At 35.4% G+C, this 13,744-nt stretch overlaps 1 protein-coding gene across 1 annotated transcript in view; it reads left to right on the top strand.

Annotated features, from left to right (window-relative positions):
• LOC121427275 (high affinity cGMP-specific 3',5'-cyclic phosphodiesterase 9A-like) overlaps window positions 1-13,744 on the top strand; it is a 46,098-nt gene that overhangs the window by 16,010 nt on the left and 16,344 nt on the right. The window contains exons 3-5 of the mRNA XM_041623612.1: window positions 567-615; window positions 6,115-6,217; window positions 12,012-12,151. Of these exons, the coding sequence (XP_041479546.1) occupies window positions 567-615; window positions 6,115-6,217; window positions 12,012-12,151 (292 nt within the window). The remainder of the gene's footprint in view (window positions 1-566; window positions 616-6,114; window positions 6,218-12,011; window positions 12,152-13,744) is intronic.

Here is a 13,744-nt window from a genome sequence, read left to right as displayed (position 1 = left end):
TTACTACTACTACTACTACTACTACAACCACTACTACAACCACTACAAATACTACCATCAACACAATTTCAAACTCTGCTCCTGCATTCTTTTACAATTGTTTTCGTGCTCAATTACTGTCTTGTCCACTTGTATTACTATTATTTCACATCTAAAGTAGATCACTGCAAAACTCACATCGCATCATTTCACTGATTTTTTTTTATATTGAAAAGCCTTCATATTATTCAATGATACAGAGAGTAATTACAGTGTACAAGCGTGAGAAAGTCATTCAAGCTCTAGCATCAAGATGTTATTGAAGACAAATAAGTTCACACATAATACCAAAAATGCAATTTCCATTTATTTCAATGTAGAATGAAAACCACTGTTGATTAAATGCCTTACTCATTGACGTAGATGCCGGGGCCTTGGATGAAACCTGGACATTTGAATGTTAAGTCAAGTGCCTTAAACCACTCAGCATCTGCACCTCCACCCATTAATCCAACCTGGCTCTGCCCCAGTTGTAATACAAAAAATAAGTGTATAATGATATTTACCTTTATATATTTTTTCAATAGGAAGTGTAGCAGAGAAGCTGGGCTTTGATATACAAAAGATGGAATCAAGGTATGTTGGGAATCATTCAATTTTAATAAAATGATTGTAAAGATATCAGATTTTAATATAAATTCCAGTTTTGGTAACGATCTCAAAATGATTTTTGACAGAATCTAATATAATGACCACCCAAGTGTCTGTTTGTATGAATAAAAAAATATGTGCCAAAGGATTCTGGAAGAAATTGTGTAATTTGCTGAGAAATATGCAAAATAAGCGCAGATTCAGCCACTTCCGTTGGGTCTTTATTCCAGCAATATTAATACACTGTCCCACGTGTGCATATCTGTGTTGGTGATCTTCAGTGTGAACATTTTTCAGCGTAGATTTCAAGATTTCACAAAGTTCAGTTTATGTAACTGTACCAGATATAGATCCTCGATGATATTCTGACAATTAAGCCTGGTTTTACAGACGTTCTCATGAAATCAGTGTTTACTGCAACTACTGGCATTTCTCTTTAAATATAACACTTAACAGAATTGCCTAATTAATTGATTTCAGTATCCAAAATGCTCATAAATTGAATATACTTCTTGAAACATTGAGCTTGATTGGTTTTTCAGGTTGAAATACATGGTGAAAAAAAGATAAACAATGTTCCTTGAAATTTATGAATTAGGCCTCTGCTATGAAAGATTTTCGATGAATTTGGTTAAAACAATTATTTCAATCAGGTTTTGACTTTGTGCACAAATGTGAATGTTGGTTATTGCTATTCATAAAATAATCCCCAGCCAGCCCATTTTAAAATGTAAAATGAATTAAAATAATCAGATAAGTAAGTAAACACATACATTTTACATGTTTTTTACATATAGTTAAAGGGTATGTGTAAAAAATCACTCAGACAAGGAAACAAAGGATATGTGCGCATTTAGTGGCTGATCCAGCCGGGGTGCCACAAGGATGCGTTCCCTCTCCTTTTTCTTACAATTACTCATTGAACATATATATCAATATCTCTAAATGTATGAAAAGTGTCTTCTGAGCTCCCTCTATTTTCAGATTTGCTCTTTGCGCCCACTCTATTTGAAATATCCTGGATCCGCCACTGAAAACCGACATGAACGATCGTTTATATAGAGGTGATACTGCGTTGAATGTTGAGTTTGATGGGTATATACAGAAGGCTACCCAGTTGCAAATAAAGCTTGTATTTACCCTCCAAAAGAAGAAAGGAAGGAAGGAGGCTATGCAATCCAAGGGCAGCCTACTTGAGTATAGAGGTGAATTCAGTATTTTTAAAGGAAGAGAAGGGAGGGGAATGTTCTTATGAAGCACAGGAAGGTTTTATCTGTGTTTTTAGCAATGGTGTATTCCCCAAAACTCTGAAATCACAAAGGCCATTTGCAGATAAATTGCCTGTCTCAGAGAGCTTTGACAGTTCAAATCAATTAGTAACGACATGTTGAAAGTGATTAAAAAGTCACAAGCTTGATACCATGAATAATCCAAATTGATTGAAACTTTTTTAAAGAAATGAATAATATATAAATAGTACAAAGTATTGCGGTCTAGTGGTTTTAATCCTTACCCGAATATCCGAGTGTCGTGGTTCCATTCCCAGTTAATGTAATTCCCTTTGGCTGAGATTTCATACACAATGTACTGCATCCTTGATATGTCTGTGCATTCAACTCAATTCAATTCTTTATTCCATTTCCATTCAAAACATAATACAAAGTAATATAAAGTAATACAAATCAAGTACAATTTTACAGACGAACATTCTTACTTTGTAAAACAAAATACAGAATATTGAGCATAAGTGAAAATGAAGGGGTCCACTAAAAAGCCAAGCTTGTAAAGTGTGGATCCGTCTTGGAAATGAAGAAAATGTAGTCGACTTATTCATATATGCGTATATATACAGGAAAGAGAAAAGAGAAGGAACAAAAAGGTCAAAATCATATTGATGTAAACATAATTACTGAACAAATGCAAAGCTATTCACACAATGAATCATGAGAATCATGCATCATGAGATGGCCAGGGTAAAAACGAGAAAATTGCAGTGTCGTGACCACGCTAGACAGTTGTTTTGTGTGTTCTTTGAGTCACATTATTAGTAAAACAAAATGACACCTTAAGAGGCACTCTTGTATTGTAGGTGCTGGCATGAGCTTCAGAACTGTACACAGCATTTTTAATTACCTACCATTTTGTTTGCCTCAACCTGAGGTCTAAGGGGACCATGCCCCTAACTTTATGCATACCCTAGGTCTGCCCCTAAGCATACCAAGGAATGAGAGTTTGCTAACAGGACGAAACATTTCATTCTCAGCCTATTTGGAGAGCATTCCAGTGTTCCGTTAGCTAACATTTACTGACACAGTTCCCGCTGTCCCTTTTTCAGATTCTATTAGTTAGGATTCGTCCCTTTTTGAGGTTTTATCCTTGTATATATTTACCTTTAATCATGAACTGGCACACAAAAATTTGTTCTGAAAACGCATTATTTTTATTTTCATGAATTTTCCATTAACTCCATTTTCTCAGTGAAATAAAGATTGCTTAGTCTTCATGGATTAATAAATGTTTTTTTAATTTGATTTTACCATGTTTCTTACAAATCATTTGTTAATTTTATTTCAGAATTATATCAGCGTTTTGATATTATTCTATCTGTATTATTTTGGAAAAATGAGTTATCTGAACCATTTTATATTTTTAGGTGCTATTTTTTTTATATTGGTTCATTGATAATTTTATTTCCATGCAACAATTGAACATACAATATGAAATAAATAAACAATAATATTTCACAGGAGTGAACAAAAGCATGCCCCAAATAATCATTAAGATTGGATGAAGGTTAAAAATGATTTAATAATATTACATTGAAAAATAATTACAGTCATTGCATGGAAGGAGACTTTTAAATTCAGTCATTTGATTTCATTTACTCAACTTGTGTTCCAAACCGTGTGAAACAATCTCTTGAATAACATGATACAATTAAAACAAATGCAATATATGTTAGGGCCTATACATTTATGAACAATATTATGTTTTTAATGCAAATTGTTAAGAGATATAATGTAATTTTAACAGCCTTTTACCATGCTCTCATGGGCATTCTAACGAAAATGAAATTTGAAGATTAATCAAATTGCAACAAGCAGAGATTTCACCATGCTTGAAAAAGTAAGACTAATCTATGCCCGGACAGCGTTCATTGACATCTTCACGGGTATCCTATGACCCATACAGTTGGTTTTGCAATCACTGCTTGTGGGCATTGTTACATCAGCATACCAAAAACAACGTTTACGACAGAATTCAATTCACGTTCAGGTCACGCGTGATGAAGCGTAACCGAAGACATTTGCACTTTGCAAGCACACGTAATTCAACACAACTGTGTGTCTTTCAAAGCTTGTAAAAACATATCGGCATGACAGTCACATACGCAAGGATGTGCACGTGGGACCAGGGATGACGCCTGCATGTTTTATTTAGTCGGTAAAAGCCCAACTATCACGGACGGCTGTTTGGAAATGATGGCGAGGGATTAGTTGAATGTCAATCAAGATCTTTCAGGATTTGTCAGGGGTAAATAATGAAAGGTTAGGCTGATTTCTTGGATGTGATTTTGATGCGGAATTGAAATCCTGAAAACCTGGATTGTTAGTTGAATCTCATTTAAAAAAAAACCCTCACCATCCCAAAGGACAAGCTTTTGATGATAAACGCGATTTGCAAAGTGCCAAATCTATCAGTGCTTGAATGTTCATTCTTTTTTTTAAATTAAATCGTCAGTGTATTAGTTTTGGTTTATTTGCAAAGAATATTAGTATTGTCCACCCTTCTGGTACTAAATGCTAATGGGCAATAATTGAAATTATATTTTATCATATAAATTTTTGTTATTTTCAATGGATGATGAAATGTAGAATGATTTACATACAAAATTCATACCTCTTTTTAATTTCTCATTTTTAATTTACCGTTCATCAGCTGAAATACAGTAGAATGAAATTCATTTCCATAATTTGTGGTCATGGGTTCGAATCGTAGCCATGGCGTGTTTTCCTTCAGCAAGAAATTTATCCACACTGTGCTGCACTCGACCCAGGTGAAGTGAATAGGTACCCGGCAGGAGTAATTCCTTGCATGCACTGAGCACCGGTGATGGTAACTCGAGCTAAATCCGGGGTAATAATAGCAGTGCTTTGTATCCTCTGGAAAAAAGTGCTTTATAAATCCAGCTATTATTATTATTATAATTTTCAATTGCCTAAAAATAGTCAGTTATGGGTTTTTAAAAAGATTTTTTTCTAGTACATCATTTTCTGTTAAAAGAGATATTCATGCACAAACAACATGAATGACAAGGAAGGGCCAACTAATAGATAATAAAAAAGAGAAATTTAAGTGCTTGCATGTATTTTGTGAGTGAAATAATAAGAGAGAAAAATAAGGAAAGAGAAAGAGATAGAGAGAGCTAGGGGGGGATGGGAAGAGGATGGGATGGGGGGGGGGCTCTATGAGAGATCGATAAGTGAACAGTAAGTGAGATATTTAATTAAATGATGACGCAATATTCAGTGTATTTTCGCCTATTATGCTAGCAAGGTTAAAAGACCCTTATAGATATTTCATTAATCGTACTGGAAAAATTGTATTTGGAAAATTATTAAATGCGTGTGGTATATTCACCCTATTATTTGCTGGCAAGGTTAGCAGATTCTTTCTGTCGGCCTGAGTGCATCATTCATTTTTACTTGAATCGTTCTGCCGCTATTACTCTTTATTAACCATTCTATCCGGATGAAATAAATAGGATTAAAGGCCTCTTTTTTCTTCTGCCTGGGTGTGGTTTATTAAAGATGTGGCGATTGCTGTTATGAAATGAAAATCTCTGCAACGATCGGCCCTGACATTTAGAAAGCCGAATCTTAGGGGTTGATAAGTCTATAAGATTAAACTCCGGCGTTTGCTGCGAAAACACAATTTCAGCCAAGGTCGTCAAATGTTCAGCAATCATTGGAAATAACAAAACTTTGATTTGATGATGTAACCAGAGAAAATGTTTGGTATGAAATATTTTCTTTATTGGAGTTTAGTCAAAATTCATAGAAATATAGACAAATTTATAGATGATTTTATTGAAATATTTGACTTATCACTTGGGGTACACCAAAGTTTTTGTATAATTCTACTTTCCTTTGGTAGAAAAAATGTCAGAAATAGGGTTAGTTTTTATTCCTGATGTAATTTGTAGATTTTCTGCTGGAGCAAGTGTCAAAGGAGCAAATCCCTGGGAAACTAGCTTGAAAATGAAATATACATTATTTTGTTTCTTTGTTTTGTTTTTCGCCATGAAAAACAAATATTCACATCTACAAAAGATAGTGTTAGATTTGCATATAACAATAATTAGTATGAATTAAGCATAGGGTAAAATATGTTTGTAGCATGGAGTCCTTTATATAACATAGGTAGGTAATTCATTAGTTTTTTTATCATTAGATGATTTTCTTTAATCTCTTGCTCTTTCAGGTTGGAATTGTTAGAGAAGAAGGTGCTGATCGATGGGGGAGAGATCCCGACTGTCGTCTACGAACTCCGCAATAAAGTAGAAGAATTCAGGGATAAACTTGAGGTGAGATATTCTTCAAATTGGCAATGTGGATAGTAGAATTGTTTTATCGGTCGATAGTCATTATTATCCCATGGATAATATGCTTTTTCCATATTAAACTGTAAATTTGACCATGGATCGTTATCTATGAAGTGTGGATTTTGAACATCATCACATTTAGAACATCGGTTTGCAAGACAATTATCTACGTTAGCCACTTCTTACCCATGAGTGGTATTGGTTTTATGCCTAGGAATTAATAAAAGTAGCCTTTCTCACATTTGTGAATATAAAATGGTTGATAACTGAACCTGTAGTTTGGAGACAGGTAAGACACATCTTATATAGACAATACAGAAGTTAAAATCATATATAATATATGAGGATGACCAATTCTCTTTGATTCCCAGAATAAAATTCTTGAAAATTGATGATTTTAGATCTAAAAATGGAAAATATCATTCTCTTTTTCCTATCTCGATAACCTTCATCGGATTGAGTGCAACTGAGAAAGATCTCCAGGACCCGTTGCATAAAAGTTACTGTTATGGTAATGTCACCATCCAGTGGTAACAATCAGAATTAAGGATTCCATGCAAGTTAACTTTGGATGGCAAAGTTACCATAATGGTTACTTTTATGCAATGGGCCCAGAAAAGTTTATCATCAAAGTTGGCAAACAATTTAACATCAAATTGTGAAAGAATAATCTGAATCATTAAAGCTATTGCTTGTATATAGATTTGATACTTCATCAACATTATTCTAGAGTTCATGGATACCCAATGATGGTCAGATATTAGAGGAAAGGTGCCCCGGGCCTGGTTTCATCAAAGTTGTTATGATATAAACAAATGGCAATATCAGTTAAAAGCTACTGAAATCCTTCAATCTGATTGGCTGATGGTGAATTTGTTATCATAACAAGTCTTTATGAAAGGGGACCCTGTCCCAGCACACTTCACTCTGCAATCTTAGGTCACCCTGCATCTTCTTCTTTTCTCAAGGGTGTCCGAAACGAAACCACCAAGATTTATGACCTGTCATGAGCTGCCATTTTCAATTTCTAAATCAAAAAGGAAAATATAGAATAAAGGATACCTTAGGGACATCCTGTTATCTGTATCTGTTCTCTATCTTCAGTTTCCTCTGTTTCTATCTCTTGCCTTCTATTATAAAGACTACCAACATCGTATCACTATCAGGGTTGCAGTAAGTGCCCTTTTATTCGTTGCATAGATATGTCTGTTTGCATTTATGAGGTGCAAGGCGTATGAATATTGCATCACTCATTGAATTTGAAATTCTTTTTTTTTTCGATTGCATTATTGATGGGCTTTGAGGCATTCCTGTCAGACGGCGTTTGGCAGGGCGATGCGCTGGAGTGATCCGATGTCGAAAGACGAAGCAATTCCCCAGGCCCTATTTATCGTTATCTACGTTGGAGAGGGTCGTGCGAAAATCTTTGAATGATTTATGACGAAGCGACTCGTGTTACCCACCAAATGAGCGCAAATTGGCAGCGGAAGCAATAGAGAATTAGAGACTATAAAATTGATGTTGTTAACTTTTCTGCATGAATCAACTTATCAAATAAATTTGGGGAACGTAGTAGCTTGAGGCTAAAAATCATTTCCTTTATTTGATTCAATATGTATAAAGAAAGGAAAGTGATGGTTTGTTTTATGGCACCTTTTCCAATTTAGGGCACGTGATTGAGATACTCCCCCTAGGGCAAGTGCTTCAAGACTTGGTATAGTTGTCGTTGATCAGCCAAAGATGTACTCACAGAATATAAACTTGTTTTATAGTACTTTTCTAATAGTGCAAAAAATTGTAAGACAAATTTGACTTTGAAAATTACCTGAGAACTTTAGAATATGAATTTGGTTCTGACCAGAGCTCACATGGGAATTAGAGTTGAAAAGAAGATAAAGAGATATATTCCAAAACAGAAACTTTGTTCCATAAATGCTTGCTCTTTTTTTATTGGACACGTACATTGGAAATGATATCATGGCCGACCCCTATAAAACAAAAACATGAAATAAAATGATACCAAAGTTTAATGAATGCTTATTATTCATACTAATTATCATTGAATTGCTTATCATCCATTTATAATGATCCCTCCCCGAAACCTTGTTGTAAAGTTTATTCTTCATGTGTTTTGTTTTCAGAAATTTTGTTTGATAAATTATACAGGTTCAAGAAAATCACCAATGATGATGAAGATGGTACTGAAAAATATATGTATTTTTTCTTGATGTTGTTTACACTTTGGGGATCAATGGAGGTTGCACTTTTTAGTTTTGAATGAATTATGAAAGATTATTCTTATAATTTTGGTGTGTTTCAGAAAATTTTTAACTGTGGATTTTCATTTCTTCTGAAGTTTATTTTTCTTTTGCAGTATTTTTTTACATTGTCTCTTCATTGCTCTTGATTGCACTATTTTTACATTTTACAACAGTGATATTTAGGTATGGTTTGGAGAAAAATTATAACCCATAATAATGAAAAATGATCAATTTGTTTGATGATATCTGAATTCAGGGCCCCAACTTACAAGGAGTTGCAATCGATCCAATCATGGTCACTCTATGGAAATCCATCAGTGTCATAATTGTTTATACAGGAAATTTGTTAATTTTTTTTTTTTTTTTTATGCAAAGGCAAACACACCAAATTGTCAAGATGTCAATGTATTTGTGGATATACATTCATATCTAGATTTTTTTTGAACAACCATGCATTTTATATGTTGACTTTGCTGGCTTTCCATAGTTGCGATTGATAGGATCAATGGCAACTCTTAAAGATGGGCCCCAGGTATAATTTTGGTTATTTTTCAATGCTGTGTATGGGGAGTATTTCCATGAAACAGATAGTTTGAGATGTTCACTGGCTATCATGAATAATTGTGAAATCCTTGCATGTGATTGGCTCAGGACAAAATAGTCAACGGAAAAACCACTTTCAAGGTGCATCTTGAAATACCCTTCCCCTAATTGTGGGCATGTCGTGGTCGAGTGGTTCTGACTGTCGCCTTTCAAACGAGAGGGTCGTGGGTTCGAATCCGAGCCATGGCGTGTTTTCCTTCAGCAAGAAATTTATCCACACTGCTGCATTCGACCAAGGTGAGGTGAATAGGTACAAGGCAGGATTAAGTCCTTGAATGCACAAGCGCTGAAAGGCAGCTTGAGCTAAAGCCGGGCTACTACTACTAATAATAACAATGTGCCTGGACAGTGGCGGACCGTGACCCCAAGGAGACAAAGCATTGGGGGGCATGGCATTGTGAAGAATGCCATGCCCCCAATGCTTTGTCTCCTCCTGGTCACGGTCCGCTACTGTGCCTGGAAATAGATGGTGCAATACAAATGCCTATTATTATTATCATTCCATAAAAATCTGCACTTTAAAGCCTGTATACCACGGTTACACTTCGTAATTCCGAAACACGTAAATTGCCTATACCTCGATGTTCGTTATTCCGAAAACGGAAAAGGGTTCTTTAATCCGAACATTTGTGGCGTTATTTCGAAGATGTGTTAGTTTGAAAATTAAACGAGGTTCGTAATTTCGAAGGTTTCTTAGTCCGAAAACGAAATGAAAACAAAAATCATATCGTTTTTGGATAAACGAACCGTCGGAACAACAAACCGTATTTCGTTTTCGGATTAACGAACCTTCGGAACAACGAACCTCATTTTGTTTTCGGATTGTCGAACCTTTGGAATATCCGAACCTTCGGCATAACGACGCTTGGGAATTACGAATGTATACGGTATGCCACAACCTTCTCATGACTCAAAATATCCTTATATAGACCCGGGGTGCAATTTAAATGATATATTGTCATGTTGGTGCAAGCGTGCAAAAACACCCTTAAGGCCACCGCACACCTCGCGACCCGACTGGTTTGTGACTGGGTGTGGGGGAAATGAATCGCAAGGTAGTCATAAGAGACTTGTGACATCACATTGCCTTTCATACCAGTCATAGACCAATCGGGTCGTGAGGTGTGTGGTGGCCTTTAGCAGCATGCCCAAGTGCATTGCATACAGGTGTTTCTGCACCGATGCGGTGCGCAAAGAAAATGTTTTGCTAAGGTTGTACTTGCACCAACAATGAACATGGACAGTATTCTCTCTACAATGATGACAAATTTTAAGGAAAACAGATAATGCATACTACTTGTTTTGTCAATATTGATGCAATTTTGTCATGATTTAGTAACTACATTGTGTGATTGTATTTGGTTGCCTGTAAAAAAGAGAATTCTTTTAAAGACAGCATTGATTGTGAACAAATTAAAGCTCCTCATGGTGATGCACGAGCCTACATTCAGGATCTATTAAAATCGAAGCCATCAGCTCAAGGGCGATTCCATATGTTAGTCGATTTGACAGTCTCATAGGCTCAATACACCAACCTAGAAATGTTCTTTCCGATGAAGTTTTTTTCTTGATTCGTGTTCGTATGGGGTCCTAGAACAAATTCAGCTTGGTTGCCCAAAGTTGCCGTTTGCCATCAAAATATTGATAAAACACTTTCAAATTCAAATAAGACCCTAAAAGCCTCTTCAGTACAAAGGTATGGATGGACCTTAAAAAAAATAAAAATAGACTCGAAATGGATCATAGCCCAAACCTAAAGATGATTCATTCTAACTTGAGCAATTAATGTTGAAATCTGACATCTAAGATGTAACTTCACCTTGACCTTGAACTTGAGAATTAATAAAAGAAATGAGTATTCTTACTGAAATCCCTTTACATTAGTTCTAACACGTATAAGCCTCGGACAGTAATTTTTCAAGATGGCGGTTGGCGGCCATCTTGGATTTGATCTGAAGATTATCCTTTGTGCAAAATAACTACATGAATTGAATCAACATACCAAATGACTCATGAATAGAGTTATTATTCATGATTCTGGGGCAAAGGGTTCAACAATTGATATTTCAAGATGGCGTCATATGGCGGCCATCTTGGATTTGACCTGAAGATGACATTATATTGCAAAATAGAAAGCAGAAATGGATTCTGCACACCCCAAAACCTCTAAATAGAGGTATTACTCGTCATTCTGAGGCAATTGGAACAAAAGTCCATTTTTCAAGATGGCACTGATATATGGCGGCCATCTTGGATTTGACCTGAAGATGACCTTATATTCCAAAAATGATTACAGAAATCGGTTCTACACATCTCTAAACACCTAAAACGAGTCATTATACTCATTTTGTGGACAGGGGTTCAAAAGTTAGGTTTTCAAGATTGCATCTGGCGGCCATTTTGGATTTATGCAAATTAGCAAAATTGCCCAAACGGCAACTTTGGGCAACCAAGCTGAATTTGTTCTAGGACCCCATAGGAACATGGATCAAGAAAAAAACTTCATCGGAAAGAACATTTCTAGGTTCGGAAAATGTCAAATCGACTATGTGTCGTACAACTATTTCTAGTACTGTCGTGGCTGAATGCTTGAGTGATGAAGTTATAGTGGTTCGCCATATGAAAAACTGATAAAATGCTTGATTGTCTCATTACCAGTTGGTCTACTAACCATTTTATTTTAATTGATTTTGCCCAATAAACACTTCGTCCAATTAGACCAAACAGTAAGTGGCTATTGGACCGACTGGTTATTAGGCGATTAGGTGAGTGGATGGACTGATGGTAGACCAAATCCGAGTTGGTAATTGGACAAATTGGTAGAAGACCAATAGGAAATAAGCCAGTTTGTTCGCGCAGTAGAATATTTTATCACAGTAGCTCTAAATATTATTCATCATTATCTTGCACAGAGCGTGGAGCATTTAAGCTGGCTCGGTCTGACCAAGGAGTTTGTCGCCAGCTCTACCAACCATTTGCCTTTCTACAAACAAAAACTCAGGAAGACCCAAGAAGAGCAGAGGAGAGTCTGGGAAAAATTCAGCAAAATCTCGTGAGTGGCATTTCTTGTACCACAGCACCGCATTTCTTTCACCATTAAGACGACACATCCATTAAAGGGATGGTCCAGGCTGGAAATATTTTTAGAGTAAAATAGAGTAAAATTCCCAGAGCAAAATGCTGAAAATTTCATCAAAATCGGACAACAAATAACAAAGTTATTGAATTTTAAAGATTTGCATTATTCCGTTGAAACAGTTTTAGGCATGTTGTCATGAATATTCATTAGGTTTGCTGATGATGTCATATCCCCACTTGTTCTTTTGTATTTTATTATATGAAATTAGGTTTATTCAAAAATTTTCTACCAAGAATTAAAACAATTGGATCGACATCTGATTAAGTGCATTAGTTTTTTATTGCCACAACTTATTTTATCATTACAGAGACACATCATTTACACATGTATGAAACACAATTTCATGTAATAACATAAGAAAAAAGAAAGTGGGGATGTGACATCATCAGCCCACCTAATGATTATCCATGGCAATGTGCACATTACTGTTTTTACAAAATATTCACAAACTTTATAATTCAATAACTTCGTTATTTGTTATCCAATTTTGATGAAATTTTCAGCATTTTGCTCTATGATTTTTTCTCTTTATAATATGATATAAATATTTTCAGCCCGTGTATTACACCCTTACATCTTCAACCTTAACACTGCATTTCATACACTGTCAACAATGCATTTATTATCAACATAGTATCGCATCTCCTTAGGTATGACACCCTAATATACCACTGCAACTAAAACACTGAATTTAGAATACTTATTAATCCTATAGCAGTGTAGCTATTACCAATCATATTTATTACCATTATAACACTGTATACCTGCCATAGAAGTTATTTAGTAGCACCAGGTATATGTGTATTTCCGAAGTTTAAAGACTGAGGAAGTAGTGCATTAATATATCACCCCAAAATAAACTAGGGGCTTGCCTCTACTACAATCATGGCTTTTTCTTGGCAAGCCCCTCCATTATATTCCATGTACTTATTTGCCATAATCACTTTTGTTTATCTCAGCTCCTTTCTAGTTACTATTTATCCTTCTATTGTTATGTATTAGTGATATTCAACTTTTTGTGATATTTTAGCTCTGTATTGTTACTTTGATTGTATTTTGTCATTTCGATGTAAGAATCCCTTAGCAAAACATTTTTGCGCACCGCATCAGTGCAAAAACACCTTTACGCAATGCACTTACACGTGCTGCTAGGAGCGTTTTGAAAGTGTGGTGTTAAGGGTGTTCTTGCACTGACATGACAATTTGGGAACAGAAAATTGATAAATCTGAAATTCATAATCTCTGTTTCTAGGTTTAAGTGTTGAGGTTGGTACAAGTAAAGAATCCTCAGTTGCACCCCAAAACAAGGAGGCTAGTGTAATGGGACATAAAATTTGCATTTAACCTTTTTAAACATGATTCTCGACAACCCAAGTGAGAACATGCTGCCTTGGAAAGTAGTTTTGTGTAAATTCCTACTTTTATATCTTTGCCAGTCATTCCGTAAATAAAATTTAAACAAATGTTTAGTAATTCCACTTCATCCCTTAAATGTACTAAGATTAA

Source organism: Lytechinus variegatus, chromosome 14 (genome assembly GCF_018143015.1).
Source record: "Lytechinus variegatus isolate NC3 chromosome 14, Lvar_3.0, whole genome shotgun sequence".
Lineage (NCBI taxonomy): Eukaryota > Metazoa > Echinodermata > Echinoidea > Temnopleuroida > Toxopneustidae > Lytechinus > Lytechinus variegatus.
This window is presented reverse-complemented; position numbering and strand designations above follow the sequence as displayed.